The 19,967-nt window shown below is 45.1% G+C and overlaps 1 protein-coding gene across 8 annotated transcripts in view; it reads left to right on the top strand.

Annotated features, from left to right (window-relative positions):
- The window catches only part of pik3cd (phosphatidylinositol-4,5-bisphosphate 3-kinase, catalytic subunit delta), a 228,672-nt gene that overhangs the window by 176,656 nt on the left and 32,049 nt on the right, over positions 1-19,967 (top strand). For all 8 annotated transcript variants that reach the window (XR_011962673.1, XM_072586126.1, XM_072586124.1 and 5 more), the window contains 4 exons: positions 6,969-7,065; positions 9,524-9,654; positions 11,302-11,352; positions 12,947-13,114. Coding sequence is in view for 7 of the 8 variants with exons in the window: in XM_072586126.1 (XP_072442227.1) it covers positions 6,969-7,065; positions 9,524-9,654; positions 11,302-11,352; positions 12,947-13,114 (447 nt within the window). In the remaining variant the exon portion in view is untranslated. The remainder of the gene's footprint in view (positions 1-6,968; positions 7,066-9,523; positions 9,655-11,301; positions 11,353-12,946; positions 13,115-19,967) is intronic.

Below are 19,967 nucleotides of genomic sequence, written 5' to 3'. Positions count from 1 at the left end.
AGACTGGGGACATGGTCTAAAAATTACCGCCTCAGCTTCCTGAAGTGAAATTAGGAAAGGATTCTGCTCAAACAGGACATGGTTCTGTGGAGGTGTCAGGTCATGGCTGCTGGCAGGGAAATGAAAATCACCATAATCCCAGAGAACCATATGGGCTATGAGAGAAAGAGAGAGAGAGAGAGAGAGAGAGAGCAAGAGAGGGGATCTAACCTAAGGGTCACCATGCCCCAGGAGAGGTTGGGAAGCTGGGGCTGTCACAGTAACCTCTAACAGGTGCTGCATGCTGTTGGAATTTGCAAATCAGCCTTCCAGCCAACTGAGCTAATCGATCTTCCATATCCCCTTCCCCCCTACGCCGAGTGGGTTAGTCCCAACAACAGCATGTTCTCCATCATCATTCCTGATGCTGTGCTGTTCTTGGGGCTCCGTACACAGCAGCCACTAACAGAACCAGATGGTGTTCCCGTGTATCTTAGACTAGGACCTGAGGGCACAGCCTTATAGTAAAAGAAAGACCTGTTAGAATGGAGATAAGGAGAAACTTCTTTAGCCAGAGAGTGAGGAATCTATGGAATTCACTGCCACAGGTCATTGAGTATATTTAACACAGAAATAAGTAAGTTCTTGATTGTCAAAGGATCAAAGGTTACAGGGAGAAAGCAGAAAAATGGAATTGAAAAATCTATCAGCCATGATCGAATGGCGGAGCAGAATCGATGGGCCGAATGGCCTAATTTCTGCTCAGCTGTCTTATGGGAGTGGTCATGGGTTTGGAAGGTGCTGACATAGGAATTTCTGTGATTTCAATCTCCAATGGAAGATCAATTCAACAGCAGCTAATATTTATATTTTTATTCACTCGTGGGATGTGGCATCCGTGGGCTGGCCCAGCATTCATTGCCCGTCCCTTGAGATGCCAGAGGTGAGCTGCCTTCCTGAGCTGCTGCAGTCTCCCTGGTGTAGGGACAACATCATCAGAGCACATTTTAAGGCAGGAAGAGATCCCAGGGTGGATTAGAGGAATGTTCACGGGCAAAAACCCATTGGCACAGAGCCAAAGAAAGGAGATGTTTTGACAGATGACCAAAGCCTTGTCACAAGGTCATGTTTTAAAGGCTGAATAAGGAAGTGCAGACAGGGGATGAGGTCTGGGAGGGAACACAAAGCTTTCGGTGAAGGGAGAAGGTGAGACTTGGAAGTGAAGCTGGATTGAGATTGCAAACGGAGTCCCATTCATAGTGCGGCCTTGCTCTTAGAAAGAGCTGAAGCAGGCACTTTACGTGAGTTCAGTTGATAAATTGTTCTCAAGCATAAGCTGCTCTTCATTCCTGATGAAGGGCATTTGCCCAAAACGTCGACTCTCCTGCTCCTCGGATGCTGCCTGACCTGCTGTGCTTTTCCACACTTTTTGACTCTGATCTCCAGACCTGCAGTCCTCACTTTCTCCTCATAAATTGTTCAGGTTGTCATTGACGGACTGTGGTAATGGGGTGGGGTGTGTAGATGGAGGATCAAGCTCATGTTTTACCCCCTCCAGATTCTTCCCCCCACCGCCCCATATTCAAGTGAATCAGGAATCTTTACTGTTAAAATTTCCCGGCAGTCCCAGTCTCCCCTCGGTTACATTTTCAGATGAGCTCCTTCAAGTTATTTTCACTGCTATCCGAAAATAACTTGAAGGAGCTTTTGAATGCTGCAGTGCAGGGGCTTCGTGGAATGATGGCTTCTCGTGTATCAGATATTGCGATAAGAAACGATGGCTGATACCCAATTCTGAGAAAATCTCCCAGCTCAAATAGAATTTCGCAGTTTTTCTTTGAAGGTTTCTGTTTTGTACAAAGATAGGGGGTCAATGTGTTAACAATATCAGGAGTGGGCAATAAATATTGGCCAGAAATGCGTGAAATAATTTAAAAAGACACTGCAAAGTAGTTGTACGGATAACTAGATTATTAAGTGCAGTAAAAGGACCAAACTGAATTCTTCCTGGGGTTCCAGTTGGTTGTGTTGGGAAGTGTGTGTTCATGCTCTCTGAGAAAGAGTTCATGGAAATAAATTAACATTGAGTCAGTTCCATGTGCACATGTATATTTCAGACACCTGCGGCATCTTCAGGAGCATTGCAGGAGATAGCCTTTTATTCCAGGGCACTACCTAACGCTTTTAGACTAACCTTGTTTTGTTCTGTGGTCCAAGCTGCAATAGGAGCAACTCAGCAGGTCTGGTAGCCCCTGTCCAGAGAGAAATAGAGTTAACGTTTTGAGTCCAGTGAGCCTCCCTGAGAACTCTGATAGGATTGAGGTTGGAGGTCTTAACAACAACAACTTGCATTTATGTGGTGCCTTTATTGTAACGAAACATCCTACGATGCTTGTCAGTATGACGTTAAAAATCACACAACACCAGGTTATAGTCCAACAGGTTTAATTGGAAGCACACTAGCTTTCAGAGCGTCGCTCCAAAAGTTAGTGTGCTTCTAATTAAACTTGTTGGACTATAACCTAGTGTTGTGTGATTTTTAACTTTGTACACCCCAGTCCCACACCAGCATCTCCAAATTATGTCAGTATGGCAACATCCTGCCACACCACTCATCGATCTGACAAATCTTGACCCTCAACCACAGAGGATTAATTAGAACAGAGTCAGAAGGTTGTATGTTCAACTCCCTTATGCTATATTGTTGTTAACCAATCACTTGTGAGAGACCTTATGGAGGGCCTTCTGCAAACCTACATACAGTCAGTTGTTCTATAGCGCGATGGTCGTATTCTTGTGCAACTCCATGTTATAGAAGAATCGCACCTTAGAAACAGTGCTTAAAGTGTTGGTGATACAATCACGTTACAGCTAACACACATTTTAAAAGTTTGCGCTTTAGAAACAGTGTTCCCCCATTCATTAATCGTGTTACAGCAAATTCAAGTTGACGAAATATGTCTTATAACAGAATGACCTGTATATCACATCCATTGGTTCCCTCCTGTCTATTCCGCTAATTGCATCCTCAAAAATGTGACTCCCAGTTCACAAATCCGTACTGACTCTGCCCAATCCTGCTCATATTTTCTAAGTGCTTTGTTGTTTCATCCTTTTAAAATAGATTCCTTCCCAATAACTATCATCAGGTTGACAGATCTGCAGGCTCCCCCCCCCCCCCGTTTTTCCTTTCTCTCCTTTCTTAAATAGTGGGGTCACCTCTACTCCCTTCCAATCTGCAGAGTTCCAGGACCTATAGGGTAATGCCCACCAATACATGTAGTACTTCTCCTGCCTCCTCAGGGACATCTGGGAATGAACTTCGACAGAGTCAAGTTCACCTTGTACACATCCAATGTCAACATGTATTTGTTCCCATTTCAAGATCTACAATTTGGTCATGAGACAAAACAAAAAGGGTTGTACCCGAAACATCGACTTCTCCACCTCCTGATGCTACTTAGCTTGGTGTGTTTTTCCAGCCTCCTGCTCATCAACGTTAAAGACGTGAAGCAGAACCTGACATTTTCTGACTCAGTGACGGCTGTTTTGCTTTGCTGTGTTAGGAACATTCACGGTATGTTCTGATTCAGTTTTTGAAAACAGTAGGATCCTCCACAGTGTTGAAGTTTTGGAACATCAGCTCCACCATTGATCCTGAGCAGACAACATTGAAAACAAATATTGAACTCTCTCAAATTACTCAGAGGTTGGCTTAAAGTTAGGGGTTGGAGTCAGCGAACCTCCACGTGGTTCATATCGGGATTTTGAATTAATCCTACAGTTTTTGGTAATCTAGGTCATCAGTTGTAATAGACTTGGATTCACGAACGTCTCCATGATTCCCTTTTTTCATTATTCACTCATGGAATGTGGGTGTCACTGGCCATGCCAGCATTTATTATCCATCCCTAATTGCCCAGAGGGCAATTAAGAGTCAACCAGATTGCTGTGGGTCTAGAGTCACAGGTAGGCCAGACCGGTTAAGGATGACAGTTTCCTTCCCTAAAGGGGATTAGTGAACCAGACGGGTTTTTCCAGCAATTGACAATGGATTCACAATCATCATTAGACTCCAGATTTTTTTTATTGGATTCAAATTCCACCATCTGCCATGGCAGTATTTGAACTCTCGCTCCCATAATGTTCCCCGGGTCTCTGGGTTAATAGTCCAGTGATAATATAGTATTTCATTTGGGGCAGCTCTGGCTCAGGGGAGACATTTTCCCTCTGAGTCAGAAGGTGTTAGGTTCAGATCCCAACCCAGGATTTAGGCTGATGTTCCAATGCAGTGCTGAGGGAGTGCTACACTGTCAGAGTCACCATGTTTAGAATGAGAGATTAAACAAAGGGTCCTACCCCTCTCTCTTCGGTGAACACGAATAATCCTGTAGCTCTATACATAAAAAGATAGCCTGGGAGTTCTCCCTGGTATCCTTACCAATATTTAATCAGTAGATTATTATTCCAGAAACCCAAGCTGTTGGGATCCTGGTTAGATACCATCATGGCAGATGGTGAAATTTGAATTCAATAAAAATATGGAATAAAGAGTCTAATAATGACTGTGAAACCCTTGTTAATTGTTGAGGAAAATCCACCTGGTTCATTGCTGTCCTTTCAGGAAGGAAACTGCCATCTTTCCCTGATTCGGCCTACATGTGACTCCAGACCCCCAGCAATGTGGTTGAGTCTTAATTGTCCTCTAGGTAGGTGGGATGGGCAATAACTGCTAGCCCAGCCAGTAACGCTCACATCCTGTGAACGAATTAAAAATAAATTAAAATAACATTGCTGTTTGTGGGAGCTTGCAGTGTACAAATGGACTGCTGGATTTCTTACACTCCAACACCGGCTACATTTCTAAAGGTGTAGTTAAAATACTCCCCTCCTATAGCAGCGCCATGAGGTGCCTACACTTCGTGGACTGCAGCAGTTCAGCAAGGTGGCTCAGCACCTGGAGGACAGATCCAGATTGTAAACAAATACAGGCCTTGTCAGGGACACTTACATCCCCTGACTGAATGGGAGGCTGATGGCTGAGAAAGGCCCTACATAAATGCAAACTTTCTAACCTTTCTAGCAAGGTCAGATGATGAGTTTTTTTGACCAGTTATGGAGACAGTGGAGCGTTTGGCACCTGATAACCCATTTTGCGAGCTGACCATGAGCAGATACATACACACAACGTTACTGAAGATCAGTCTGAAGACAAGCCACGCCAGACTCGAAATGTTAACTCTCATTTCTCTCTCTCCACAGATGCTGCCAGACCTGCTGAGTGTCTCCATCATTCTCTGTGTTAGTGGGAATGTTACTGACTGGAATTAACAATTGTATGGTCTGCACAAATTGAGCAGACCGATTTAATCATACAACCAAGCTCTTTATTCCAACCTGCATTGTATCAGCTTCCTGACTATAGCCATCTGCTGGAAACAATTTCTTGTTTCATATGGAATTCTGTTGAATGATTTCCAACAATTGACATATCATGGATTTCCGAGAACTCGAGATTACGAATGAGCAATAGGGGATGGGGAAGTCAGTGTTCTTGATGGAGTACAGACACATGTTTGATATCAGTCTATAGATTGTGATGAGGCCTGGTGTTCTGTCAGTGAAATTATCAATGTCAAAGGCTTCATTTCCTTTCCCCATCATTACACCCCTCCCCTGCCCATCACCAGCCAATATTTACACAATGGGGCGATTGCCTTCTCAGAAAAGATGGATAAATAAAACGAAATGAAAGGTGCCAATCATCTTAAAGCCAGTTTACAGCCAACAAAACAGTCTCTGTTGTAGCTAATTTGCAGACGGCACCCATAAGGTGCAACATGATAAAGATGAGATTTGGGTGATGTTCGACTGAGGGATAAATAATGGCCAAGACCCCAGAGACATCTCCCTGTTCCTCCTCAAAATGACGCTGAGGGATTTCTTACATCGACCTGAGAGGTTCCTGTTTAACAATCCCTCCAAACATACTGGGAGTGTCAGCATTAACCTTTGTGTTTGAGTGTTTGTGAGAGGGGGCCTTGAATCCATAACCTTCTCAATCAGAGGTGAGGGAGCTGCCAACTGAACCATAGCTGGGGGACTGACCAACAGCGGTACCGACATTCCAGGAGCAAAGGTTTTTAAAAGGTGCTGTCTTTTAGATAAAGCCTTACCTTCTTTATTCAGACTAACAGGCGATAAGAAACAGGAACAGGAATAGATCATTCAGTCCCTCGAGCCTGCTGTGCCATCCAAAAGGATTGTGGCTGATCCAACATTCCTCACGTCCACTTTCCTGCACTTTCCCCGTAACCATTGATTCCCCGACTGATCAAGAATTTCTCTCAGCCTTAAATATACACAAGGGCTTTCCCCCAAAGTTCTCTGTGACAAGGAGTTTCAAAGACCCTCAACCCTCTGAGAGAAGAAATTCCTCCTCCGTTCAGTCTAAAATGGGGGCCCTTAATTCTGAGACTGTGCCCTCTGGTCCTGGACTCTCCTCTCAGTATTTACCCAAACAAACCCATATGGATCCGATATGTTTCAGTAAAATCAGCTGTCACTCTTCTGAATTCCAGTGGATAGAGTCCCAACCCGTTTAACCTTTGATCATAACACAGTCCCTCCATCCCAGAGATCAACACCATCAACCTTCTCCAAACTGCCTCCAATGAAATGGTATCTTCTCTTAAATATCAGGGGGCAGATCCTACAGGTCCTGTGGTTTCCTCAATGAACAACACCAAAACAGTCATTAATTGAGGGGAAATTACTTGAGCTAAAGCCCAGTGATTATAAACTCTTTGTGGATGAGACGCAGTATTGCATATTGCAGGACCCAAATAAAAATTGAAATTGGTCCAGTTTTTGAACTGGCCCCAGTTGAAAGCTCAGCCTCTTTAACTTGTTCAAATTCACTGACGAATTGGATCAGACTGCATTTCATCTCCCCCTTTACTGATGGGACTGTTTTTCATTGCTTCCAGGACTGTCCAATCGCGTGGGTGAACACCATGGTGTTTGACTACAAGGATCAGCTGAAGACAGGGGAGACGTGGCTGTTTACCTGGCCATCAGTACCCGGTAAGACTTCAATCTGCCCAGTCACTGCGATAAGGAATAACTCATGCTGAGTGCTGCAGTTCCCAACAAGAGGCCAATCTCGCCCTGCCTTAACCAGAGTGACCCTAACCCAAATATTGTAAAGATTCTGGTTGTAAGTTTGCTTGCTGAGCTGGAAGGTTAGTTTTCAGATGTTTCATCACCATACCAAGTAACATCATCAGTGAGCCTCTGGTAAAGCGCTGGTGTTATGTCCCGCATTCTGTTGATGTGTTTAGGTCTCCTTGTGTTGGCAATGTCATTTCCTGTGTTGGTGGTGTCACTTCCTGTTCTTTTTCTCTGAGGGTGGTTAATGAGGTCCAAATCCCTATGTTTGTTGATAGAGTTCCAGTTGGAATGCCAAAACTCGCTATCATAAAGGCTAGCTGATCACACCCTAATATTGTGTTCCCTCTCTAGTCTTCCAGGAAAATTCACAGCAAAAGTTTTAAATAAATAGATACTTTCCTAACTATTAAAGGATGTGGGGATGGTGCAGGTAAATGGTGTTGAGGTGGAAGATCAGCCATGGTCCAACTGAATGCAGTCTTGTGGGACCGAATTACCTCCTCTTGCATTGATTTTTTACCTTTAACCTGTACACATGTGAAGCACAGGAGGACAGATGGTTTTAGCATGTTGTCACATGAGATCAATGCAAGTTGCAGAACCACCAAAAGTCCATCTCATTGGTTAAAATGTAAATCAAAGACCCCCCCCCCCCCCCCCAACAGACTGTCATTAGCAGCTGCTTGCAAATTCTTCAGGACAGGGCGGGGAGAAGGAGAATCGTTTTGTTTTCCATGCAAGGCAACAACAAATGGTCGTGAAAATGTTTGAAACTCTTACTCATTGTCACTCCTTCCTAACTGCACCCAAACCAGCGAGGTAGGCAGGATTAGTCAGAGAGAGGGGCAGTGAAGATGGACTGTACTCCTTGGAGGGAAGGGCTGTATGAAACGGTTCAGTGACCTCACTCTCTCTGTGATCTGTGAGAGATCCCATACAGAGTTAATCAACCCAACTTGAGATCATAAACCTCAAAGCAGTTGCTTCAGTTTTACTGTGGCGAAAGGCCAAAAGGATACAGAGCCAGAGTTTTTAAAAAGCAAATTTAGGACAACCATCAGGAAGTATGTTTCACATGAAGTGCGCTGGAACAGCTGGGGAAGGTTGGCAGCTGCAGTCATCGAGTCCAGGAAGTCAAGCTCTTGAAGAAAAGATTCAGTGCTAAAAATAAGGAGACGTTTAAAGTTGGCAATCCAAGCAGGCCTGTTCAAACCTCTGTCTGAAGAGTTTTCATTCAAAACTTTTTCAATTGTAATTCTCCTCATGCTCTGTGTTACTCATTTTACAAAGTGTGTGGGGTGGGGGGGGAAATGCATCTTTGTTTTGCAAACAGTGCCCTGCATGTACTGCTTGGAATTCCTGATCAATGGAAGCCAGCTGCTCCTTGGCTGCTCCTGCAGCTTTGATTGGGTTAGTGAAAGCTGAGGTGAAAGTGAGGACTGCAGATGCTAGAGATTAGAGTCGAAAAGTGTGGCACTGGAAAAGCCCAGCAGGTCAGGCAGCATCTGAGAAGCAGGAGAACCAACGTTTCGGGCAAAAGCCCTTCATCAGGGAAAGTGAAAGCTGAGTGAGGGAGCCTTCCTTCCAACCACCAATCAGATTCATTACGCCCATCGACCTATCAGGTTATACCCTCTACCTGTGTTCACCTATCACTGCTTTACCACCCCGCCCCCTCCCTACCCAAAACCCTCCCCCTCCCCCATCGCCTTTATCTGCAGCTCCTCCCACACCCACCCCCAGTCCTGAAGAAGGCTTACACCTGAAACATTGACCTCTCCACCTCCTGATGCTGCCTGGCTTGCTGTGTTCTTCCAGCCTCCTGCCTGTCTACCTTTGTGAAAGTTGAGGCTGCTACAGTCTCCAGTTAAGCTGCCCTCCCCCGACTCACCTATGAGCTGAAATTTTATAAACAAGTTTTTTTTTTAAATGTGTATGTTTTAAATTTTTTTATCATTTTGGAGAAATGTGACATTCCGTGAGCTCACTTTCCAGACGTTGCTCAGTGGCAATTAAAGAACTTTATTCCTGTTGCACCTCTCAAAAAAAAAGGTGTGACTTAGAATTGTTCAACAATCTGGAAATTAGACATTGCTAATTAGGTCTTGCATTCAACTGCAAGAAAACCAACTTCAGAAGGAAACAATTTCTTGTGCAGTACACTGCTGGGGGATGTGAGTAGGTGCTATTGGAATGTAAGACTTGGCATCCTGCATTAGGAAGGAAATTTACGCTTGCTGCTAAAGATCATTGTCACATTGATGAACCAGCTCTTACATCAGAGAAATGGCTGTCCTCCAATTAAGAATGGGAGAGAGCAAAAGCATTTTATTTCAGTTAGTAATGTTGCACTTTCTATCTTTTTCTGCAGATGACAAGGGAGAGCTGTTGAACCCGATGGGCACTGTACAGAGTAACCCCAACACTGACAGCTCTGCAGCCTTACATATCAATTTCCACAGTGCCGTGTCCCACCCTATCTACTACCCATCCTTGGAAAAGGTATGTACAGAGTTCAGCCCTGGGGTACTCCCTTAGGCCCTGAAGGTGTTCCATTCCTCGAGCAGTATTGAAAAGAGTGAGCCCATCTTTCCCAGGAACAGGAAACACAAAGATGCAGTGCAGACAAAGGCAAAATACTGCAGATGCTGGAAATCGGACACAAACACAGAAAACACAGGAATGCACTGGACTCAAAACGTTAAATCTGTTTCTCTCTCCACTGCCAGACCTGCTGAGTTTCTCCAGCATTCTCTGTGTTTAATTTAGGTAATTTGCTTGCACCTCTGGATTGCTTTCTATGGGGTGGACATCCACTGGGAGTTAATCTGTCCATCTCAGGGTTGAAATGTTTACCAGGGGAAATGGTAAAAAATAAATACAAAAGCTAGCAAGAAATCAGACTTACCTGACTAACGGAGTGTGTTTGTTTCACTGGTGTGGAACTGTGTTGAAAGGAACTCAATCTACATAATTCCACTGTGTCATTGCTTTGTCCCATTTCTTCCGAACCCATGTCTAAGATGCTGACTTGTACAGTGGTCAGCCTCTCTAAAGACTCTTCGTGTTCTCTGGATTGGGTTCCTGGGATGAGGAATCTGTCCTATTCAGAGAGGCTGAGTGAGTTGGTTTTATATCCTCTGGAGGTTCGAAGGACGAGGTGATCTCAGTGAAACGTGCAGGATTCTGAAAGGGTCGACACTAAGGAATTGTTTCCCATGAGCTGAGTAAGCGAGTACACAGGGACACTGGCTCAGGATAGATGTTGATTATTTAGGACGGAAATGAAGAGACATTTCTTCAGTCAAAGGATTGAGCGTCTTGGGAAGTCTCTGGTGTGAATTCACTTTTGTTCTATACTTTTAAGCCTGAGACTGCCAGCTCTGAAGAAGGGTCACTGCATCTGAAACGTTGACTTTGCCTTCTCTCTCCACACACGCTGCCTGACCTGCTGCGTTTTTCCAGTAATTTCTGTTTTTGCTTCTGATTTCCAGCATCCGCAGTTCTTTAGAGTTTTTTTTGCAAGATATTTAGTTTCACAAAAGATTGAGAGGTCTACGGGGCAGGGGTTAAAACCAAAGGTCGGCCATGATTGGACAGGGTGGCAGAGCCTGTTTGGAGGAAGCGTATGGGCCAGTCCTATTTTCTATGTTCTTATGGCACCTAGGAGACCATCTATAATGTGAGAATCCAGGCAGTGAAGATCAACCGGATGTTCAACTGTGGAATGCTTCGCAATGAAGCCCAACTTGTAAGAGGCTCACATTTTGTCAGTTCTAGCAGGATCACACAGAAGAAGCTGGAGCCCTGGCACACATTACACCCCTGCTCCCCCCACCCCCCCCCCCCCCCCCCCCACCATGTAGACACTGTGCCAGGAAAGGTGGCATCTGTGCTTTTTGCCTGAAACTGCCGCCATTGTGGTAGAGGAGGCGGTGACCTCTCAGTCTGAGCTATTCAGTGTCTTAGCTGCTGAGGGACAGCGGGGAGCCTGTGATACTTAATCCCAGTTAGCAGTTAGCGGATCGACTGGTGAATGTTCACAGGACAGCGACGCAAATTTCCGAAAGTGAAAACATAAGCACCTATTAGTTTCTCTGAACTTTTGCTTTTTAAGATATAAATTCGATATATTCTTCTCTCCCTCAGATTCTCGAATTGGGTAAGAATGGAGATCGCGTAAAAGCATCACCGGCTGAGGTAAATACTGAGGAATGTGTACAGAGTGTGTGAATTCTGTAGTGTGCCTACTCTGCGCATTATTCCCAAGGGGTGTTTTGCCCCCTGATTATGCATACTTCATGCTCCCTGCTAACAGGTAAATTGGCTATTACTCTCCAGGAGTAAAAAGATAGAGTTATGCCACATTATCGATATGTGTTCAGTTGTTTGTTATTTGTAAATTGAGTTACTCCCAGACAAACATCTACACTACTGTCCAGTAACACACAGATTGTACTTCCTGCCATTGATGGGCTGTGTTTCTTACTGTACGTCCAGTCATTGTAACTAGGTCAGCCAGTTGGGCCTCATAGAATATGAGTTCCCTGATTGGGGCTGTTAACCTGGTCCAATCCGGAAGCCCTGGCTGACAGATATAACAGGAGTGTCAGGGATTCTGTTCACTCTGAGAACTGACTCTGAGGGAGCTGGATCCATGTCAAGTTCTTTGCACGTGTAAATACAGGGTGACTTGGTGACAGGATACCAGCCTCTGTGGAGTTATTTCAATACGTTCTCCCAATAACATGTTCAAGAGATCTGTGTCATCTGACCTTTTGATTCATCATTGGTGGCCACACCTTAGGTTGCTTGGGCCTCAAGCTCTGGAACTTCCCCCCCCCACTTTACAAAACTCTTCCTCTGCTCCTCCCTTTTACACGTTCTTTCAGACCTCCATCTTTGACCAAGCTTTTGGCTTTCTGCCATAATTTTGCTGAAAATGTTCCTGTAAAATGTTCCTGTAAAGTCTCTTGAGCAGTTTGATTGTGCTGAAGACTTTAGAAAAACCGAAAGAACTGTGGATGCCAACATTTTCCTAGCCACCATCATTTTTGAGGAAGGGTCACTGGACCCAAAAGGTTAACACTGATTTCTCTCCATGGATGCTGCATATCCTGCTGAGCTTTTCCAGCAATTTCTGCTTTTGTTTCTGAAGACTTGATGTTGGTTTACGTCCAGTTGCTGATGTGTCCACTGGTTGTTGCAGTGTTGTGGTGTTTGCACCTCTCCAACAGTTTAACTCCCTGCACACTGCATGAGCGAATTACTGGCCATGTGCAATCAGTGTGCTGTAACCTGTAGTTGAGCAAAAGGTTTCTTTAACCAAACTCATCTGGTACTGTTAACCTGCAGCTTGACTTGGACATCACTAACCAATGTTTCTGCTTCTATTCCTGTTGTTTTCTGCATTTTGCTTTATTCCCTGAGTTTGAGCAGCCTTTTCAAACCACAGGAGGTGGGATGAATCTATTTTTTAAAATGTGTTCATGGGATGTAGAGATTACTGGAGAGACCAGCATCCCTGATTGACATGGAGAGCTAATGAAATGACGTGTGATTTAATGCAGTTATTGTAGGTTTCCTCTTCATTATTCATGGTGATGCCCAGCATCTCTACAATGGATTCCTGGAGAAATGAGAGTGACCAGCTTATCACGAGATCTCTGTCCGTGAAGTTGGTCACATATTTTGAATCCTCCAACCCCCCCAGGTTGATGAGGCAGCCTGAATTGGCCATCTTGTGAATGTTGAGAGACTTGTAATGATGGTGTTCTCTGAAACTTGCGCACAGCAACAGCAGTTGAAGGAGATTATGGAACGTAAAGCATGCACCGAATTCTTTGAGGATGAGAAGGATCTCGTTTGGAAGCTCAGATATGAAGTGCGTGAGCATTTCCCCGAAGCCCTCGCTAAGCTACTGTCCATAACCAAGTGGAATAAACATGAAGATGTTGCTCAGGTAAGAAGCTGGGGTGAGTCTTAACAGCATGAGGCTTCCAGATTGTGGAGACAGACAGGCTGTGGGCTTGGAGCTGGAATCTATTATACAATATCTGTCTGTGCAATGTACCCGAGAAAGGTCATTGTTACTATGTTTTAGTTTAAAGTTGATCGGTTTACTTTGCAAAAATACTGAACAAGAGGGATTTTGTGGCCATGTGTTTAACGATGCACCATCGACATCACAAACCTGATTCCAAATCACTACAACAATGTGATAGATAGACCCCAGCTCCTTCATTGACAAAGTGCCAGTCTGTCTGACTCTGTCTGACATCATCAAAGACCCCTCCCATCCCGGTCATAATCTCTTTCAATCTCTTCCATCAGGCAGAAGGTTCAGAAACTTAAACACACATACCAACAGGTTTAAGAACAGCTTCTTCCCCGCTGTTATTAGACTGCTGAATGGACCTGTCCAATTTAATGTTGACCGTGTTCTTTGCGCACCTTCTCTGCAGCTGTAACATTATATTTCTCGCTCTGTTCTATTATCCTGATGCACTTTGTATGGTATGACCTGCCTGTACTGCACACACAATAAAACTTTTCCCTGTACCTGGGTAGACGTGACAATGATAAATCAAATCTAATTTTGTTTAAGGGCAATGGCCTGATAGAAATGTTGAAGCATATTTCCACCATGACTGCTCTGTTTCGCCTGCACATTCTTCCCCTTCTGAAACGTGCTGACTCCGTGTGGTATTTGGAATTTGTTGGGTTGCTTGGAAAATGGTTCCACATATTGCATCTGCAGCTGTAGAGTCTTCCCTTCCCTCTAGGATGACAACAAGCTCAGGGATTCATTGTGCTTTACCCTTCTCTAAGCTGAACGCAGCACTGCGGAGCTATCTCTCTATCCTTGACTGTGATTCCATAAGGATCGGAACTGATGGGGTTTGATTAATATGGGTGTTCTGGCAGTTACACCAAAAATAAATCTGGAGTTCCAAAAAAATGCGACCATAAAGTCTCCATTTCAAGGAAAGGATCTTCATTCAACTTGTCCAGCAGTAGTTTTTCAAAGTGAAACACTGAGAGCACATAGTCAAACGAGCTGATAAGGACTGCCAAATACTGGGACTTAAAAAGGATTGAGAAAATTAGGATCCATTAGGGAGAGGGAGATCTAGCCTCTTGGGCAGTGAGCCAGCAGCAATATATTTCAGACCCTTTCTTGCTGAAGGGAAGACATTTGACTGATTCCCAGATCACTTTTTATTTTTGGAACGAAATCCGTGTCCATTCACTCCTCGATATCCACTGATTCACTTTCCACGAATTCTCCCACTCATGTGGTCCACCCCTAGATCCCATCTTATCTCTCTCCTTTTTTTCGCCAACCTCAGCCAATGTGGGAATTGAACCCACGCTGTTGGCATCGCAAACCAGCCGAGTGAAAGACAGGAGCTGCTGGAAATCTGAAACAGACACAGAAATTGCTCGAGAAACTCGGTAGGTGTGGCAAGAGAAACAGAGTCAACATTTTGGTTAGAGTGACCCTTCTTCAGACCAGACCTGCTGAATTTCTCCAAAAATTTATGGTTTTGGTCCAGTCAACTGAGCTAACCAGCCCTACCTCTTATGGCCATTTACTTTCCGATGGATTGAGAAAATCCTTCAGTGCCTCCTCAGCGGTTTCTGACTGGACTGGAGTGGGTTTTCGTGTGAGGAGAGGTTGGACAGGCGAGGCTTGTATCTGCTGTAGTTTAGATCAGTAAGAGGCAACTTGGTGGAGGCACAGAGTGGGCTGGACAAGTTTGAATATGGAGAATGGAGAACTGGGGTTTCCAATGTTTAAAATCATGAGGGGCATAGACGGCGAGAATAGACAAGGCCTTTTCCTCAGGGAAGTCCAGAACTAGAGGGCTTAGGCTTAAGGTGAGAGGGGAAAGATTTAGAAGGAACCTAAAGGCAACTTTATCACGCAGAGGCTGGTGCGTGTATGGAATGAGCTGGCAGAGGAAGTGGTGGAGGCTGGTACAATTACAGCATTTAAAAGACTCCTGGATAGGCATATAGATAGGAAGGGTGTAGAGGGATATGGGCCAAGTGCTGGAAAATGGGACTAGATTGGGTTAGGATACCTGGTTAACATGGACAAAGTGGACCGAAGGGCCTGTTTCCATGCCGTACATTCCTATTACTCTAAAAATCAGGGTTTACCCACTGAGTACGGAGATGAGGAAATGTTTTGTTTCTCAGGGGATTGAGATTCATTGGAATTCTTGTCCTGAAAAACAATAGAAGCAGAATCTTGGAATATTTTTAATGGGGAGGTAGATAGAGTCGTGTTAAGCAAAAGGGGTGAAAGGTTAAAGGGATAGGTTGAGAATGTAGTGTTGAGTTTACAGTCAGATCTGTCGTGATGTCATTGAATGAGCAAGTAGGCTTGAGGAGCCAATGGCTGGCTTTGTATTCCTTCATAATCCAGCCTATCCCTACCTCTACAAGCCTCTGATGGTGAATGTTTTAGCGGAGTGGACTCGATGGGCCGAATGGCCTTACTTCCACTCCTATGTCTTATGGTCTTATGGGATTGAAATGGTGTCAGGTGGCATAGGCTGTTCATTGTGAATACAGGTGCTTGGAGATATCTGCAGAGTTAGAGCCCCCACAGAGCCCCAGGCTGTCAACATTCGAGTAAAATGTGATCCTGAATAAACTGGAAAAACTGTAAAATGCTGGGGCACATCCTGGCTGAGGTACAAATCAGCTTCCAGAAAAGGACTCAGTTATTTGCTGATATTTTCATTTCTAACCATTCCCAGCCTTAACGTTCTTCTGCTCATGAGTTATTAGCAATGCTTACTTGCTTAATGAGGTAGATTATGCACTCGGCTATTTTCCCAGAATGTGCTTTACAGAATTACTGGATTGATTGCTTTGTGATTTCAGAAGTTTTCCCCTTTACAGTTATTGCCTAGTGGTGCATTGGCTGGCATTTTGTTGGATAAATTGGACCGTGGGCTGATAGCTGAATGTGACCAGACCAGAGGCGCTGACCTTTAGCTTGAAGGTAGCATTCTCAGTCCTGAGTGAGAGGTGCAGGGGGATGTTTCTGAGCTGGGGGAGGTTGGAATGTGATCAAACAATCTCTGGGCCAAAGCTGGAGTCACTCAAGAGGTTATGGTCACTGCACCATGGGGAAAATGAGGACTGGGGGCGATATTAGTTTGAAGGAAAGATTGGGGTTGTTTCTAAAGCCATGGAAGGATAGTTTCTGTGAATTTATTTTCCCATTAGCTGGACCTCAGAGACCCGTGCACAGCAATGACTCCTGAAACCACAAGTTGATCTGTTGACGTGCCAATGGCGTTGACAGAACCTCTGGGTGGTTATGTCACTGTGTAACCATGTGGCTCAGAGGGAACATTAGAACATTCAATAAGATCATGGATGAGCTCTTTGTGGACTTATCTGCCCGCTCGCCATCATCCTCAATTCCTTTACTGTTCAAAGGTCTACCTGTGCCTTAAAAATAGTCAACGAGGTAGCCTCAACTGCTTCACTGTGTAGACCAGGCCGGAGGCTGGAAGAACACAGCAAGCCAGGCAGCAGCAGGAGGTGGAGAAGTCGGCATTTCGGGTGTAACCCTTCTTCAGGACTGCATCACTGGGCAGGGAATTCCAGAGATTCACAACCTTTTGGGTCAAGAAGTTCCTCCTCAACTCCTTCCGAAATCTGCTCCCCCCTAATTTTGAGGCTATGTTTTAGTTTCACCCGCCAATGGAAACAATCTACCTGCTTCTGCCTTACCCATTCCTTTCATACTGTTTCCATAAGATCCCCTCCTCATTCTTCCGAATTCCAACGAGTATAATCCCAGTCTATGTAATCTCATAGAATCACAGAATCCCTATAGTGTGGAAACAGGCCCTTCAGCCCAACAAATCCACACCGATCCTTGGAAGAGTAACCCACCCAGACCCATTCCCCTACCCTACATTTACCCCTGGCTAATGCACCTAACCTACACATCCCTGAACACTATGGGCAATTTAGCATGGCCAATCCACCCTAACCTGCACATCTTTGGATTGTGGGAGGAAACCAGAGCACCCGGAGGAAACCCATGCAGACACGGGGAGAATGTGCAAATTCCACACAGCCTGAGGGTGGAATCGAACCCGGGTCCCAGGTGCTGTGAGGCAGCAATGCTAACTGCTGAGCCACCATGCTGTGCCGATCTCTCTTCATAAGGAACATTGGTGGGGAGACCTATTCAAATGCTCTGAATGATCTCGAGAGGGGGGATTGGAAAGTCTAGTTTGCTGCCTTTACAGTGTTCATAAGGAGGGCACAGATTTATGTTCAGAAATGCAGAGGACAGTTTTCATCCAGAGGATGGTGGGGATCTACAACACAATATCTGAAAGTGGGTCATAGTCAGGAATCCTCACGGCTTTTAAAACGTACACAGAGATGAACTTGAATCATAGAACCTGGGAGCAAACTAAGGCCATTCAGCCCTTCGAGCCTGCTCTGCCATTCAGTATGATCATGGTTGATCCTCTATCTCAATGCTGTATTCCTCTCCCCATATTCTGAAATGTGGAGCGATGACTGGAGGACAGTTTTAGGTAGTGGCGTAGTCACTGAACTAGGAGCCCAGAGTTCCAGACTCATATCCTGGGCACAGGGGTTCAAACCCCATCATGAAGTCAATGAAACAAAGCCTGGCATTAAAACTAGCCAGAAAGTGACTGTTGATTGTCACTCGTGTCCTTGAGGGAAGGAACTTAATCATCCTTATCTGGCTTAGACTACATATGACTCCAGCCCCTCAGCAATGTGGTTGACTCTTAATTGCCCTCCGAGATGGTCTTGGTCAAGACCACTGAAGCTGCTTATTCAAGGGGCAGTAAATGTTGGTCCCGTCAGTGAAACCCACATCCCATGAATAAGTGAAGCAAAAATTGGATGAGTAGGATTTTGTGCCAGGAGACCCCCCCCCCCACCCCCGTATTTTTAAGTCATTTACCTTGAGCCTAAATCTCTGACTTGACTTCCCTGTCGTTGTCAGTGGATACCAGCAAGGAGCAGAAAGCTGAAGTGTTCTGTTTTTGTCTTGTTTAGTTTGGCTTGACTCAGAAGAGCTGAGATAGATTTTGGCACCACATCTGCTGCAGTAGTGACCACACTTTGAACCCGGATCCTGTGTTTTTCAGACAGCACCACATGGTCTGTACTCTGTGAGCAGATCAGGAGAGGGGGCAGAGCACTCTCATTCCATGAGAAAGCAAGAAAAGTATGAGTCACTACAACCGAGCGCATATTTAATTACTATTTACAAGTTGGCTCATGACTTGCAAACCTTGATTGAAACAACTAGATTTCTTTTAAATGACAGAAAGAAACTGGAATGAATGAGCATGGTATAATAACAATAAACACTCCCTTCGAGAATGCTGCTCTTTAAATTCAATCAAATTGGAGGAAATATTTGCAATTATAGATTTTCTTTTTACCCAACCTGTTCAGAGATATTAAGACACATCTCTGGAGTAGGTGGACCTAAACCCAGGCCTCCTGGTGCAAAGGTAGGGACACTACCATTGCACCACAAGAACTCTCAGATTTGCATTTAGAAATTGGCTTTCACGACCTTCAAAGTGGGGCTTCCCACAGTGAGGATGGAAGCCTCCGTCAGGTCACATGCTTAAGCAATGTTTCACTCTTCACACACTCTCTCACTCTCACACTCTCACTCTCACTCTCTCACTCTCGCACTCTGTCTCACGCACACTCACACACACAGTCTCTCACGCACTCCCTATCACACACACTCTCACACACTCGCACTCTCACACACACACTCACTCACACACACACTCTCATGCACTCTCTATCACACACACTCTCACACACTCTCGCACTCACACACACTCTCACTCACACACTCACTCACACACACACTCTCACGCACTCTCTGTCTCATGCACTCTCTCTCACTCTCACAATCTCTCTCACACTCTCACAGGTTCTCTCACGTGCTCTCTCACGCTGTCTCTAACACGCGCTGTCTCAAACACGCGCTGTCTCAAACACGCGCTGTCTCACATGCACTCTCGCACTCTCTCTCACACGCGCTGTCTATCTCCCTCTCACACACACGCACGCACTCTCTCTCTCTCTCTCTCTCTCACATGCACTTTCTTTCTCTCTCACTCTCACTCACACACAGTCACACACATACCCCCCACCCCTAAATGTGAAACTGTGAGGGGGCTCACGCCAGGAAAAGATTTGGGGAGTGTTGCTGTGGAGATCCCAAAGTATTTTACAGCCAATGAATACCTTATAAAGGATAGTGCCTGTGGTGCAGCCAATCGGAGCACAGCAAGTTTCACAAACAGCAACGTGATGATGACTCGGTAACCTGCTTTTTGTGTTGATGACTGAGGGGCTCTCCTCTGTAAAGCAATGTGCAGTGATCTTCCGTGTCCTCCCGAGAGAGCAGGTGGGATTTCGGTTTGATATCTCAGCCCAGAGCCCAGCATTGCAACATCCCACCGGCGCAGGCCCTTGAGCTGATTGAGCTCAGATCCTGAAGTGGGACTTGAACCCACAACATTGTGACCTGCAGGTGAGGGCTGACCCACTGGGCTACACATGACACGTAATACCTCTGTAATGCACAGCCACTGTTAGTGACTGACCCCTGGACCAGGTAAGTGGGAAAGATTAGCTTGGAATCAGCTCGGAATAAAAGTACCAGGTTACTACATTCACATTATAATTGCTCTTGGAGCATAGGTTCATTGGTTCTTGAAATGTGGAATCTCAGATAGATAGGATAATGAAGAAGG

The sequence above is a fragment of the Chiloscyllium punctatum genome, chromosome 16, assembly GCF_047496795.1.
Source record: "Chiloscyllium punctatum isolate Juve2018m chromosome 16, sChiPun1.3, whole genome shotgun sequence".
Classification (NCBI taxonomy): domain Eukaryota; kingdom Metazoa; phylum Chordata; class Chondrichthyes; order Orectolobiformes; family Hemiscylliidae; genus Chiloscyllium; species Chiloscyllium punctatum.
This window is presented reverse-complemented; position numbering and strand designations above follow the sequence as displayed.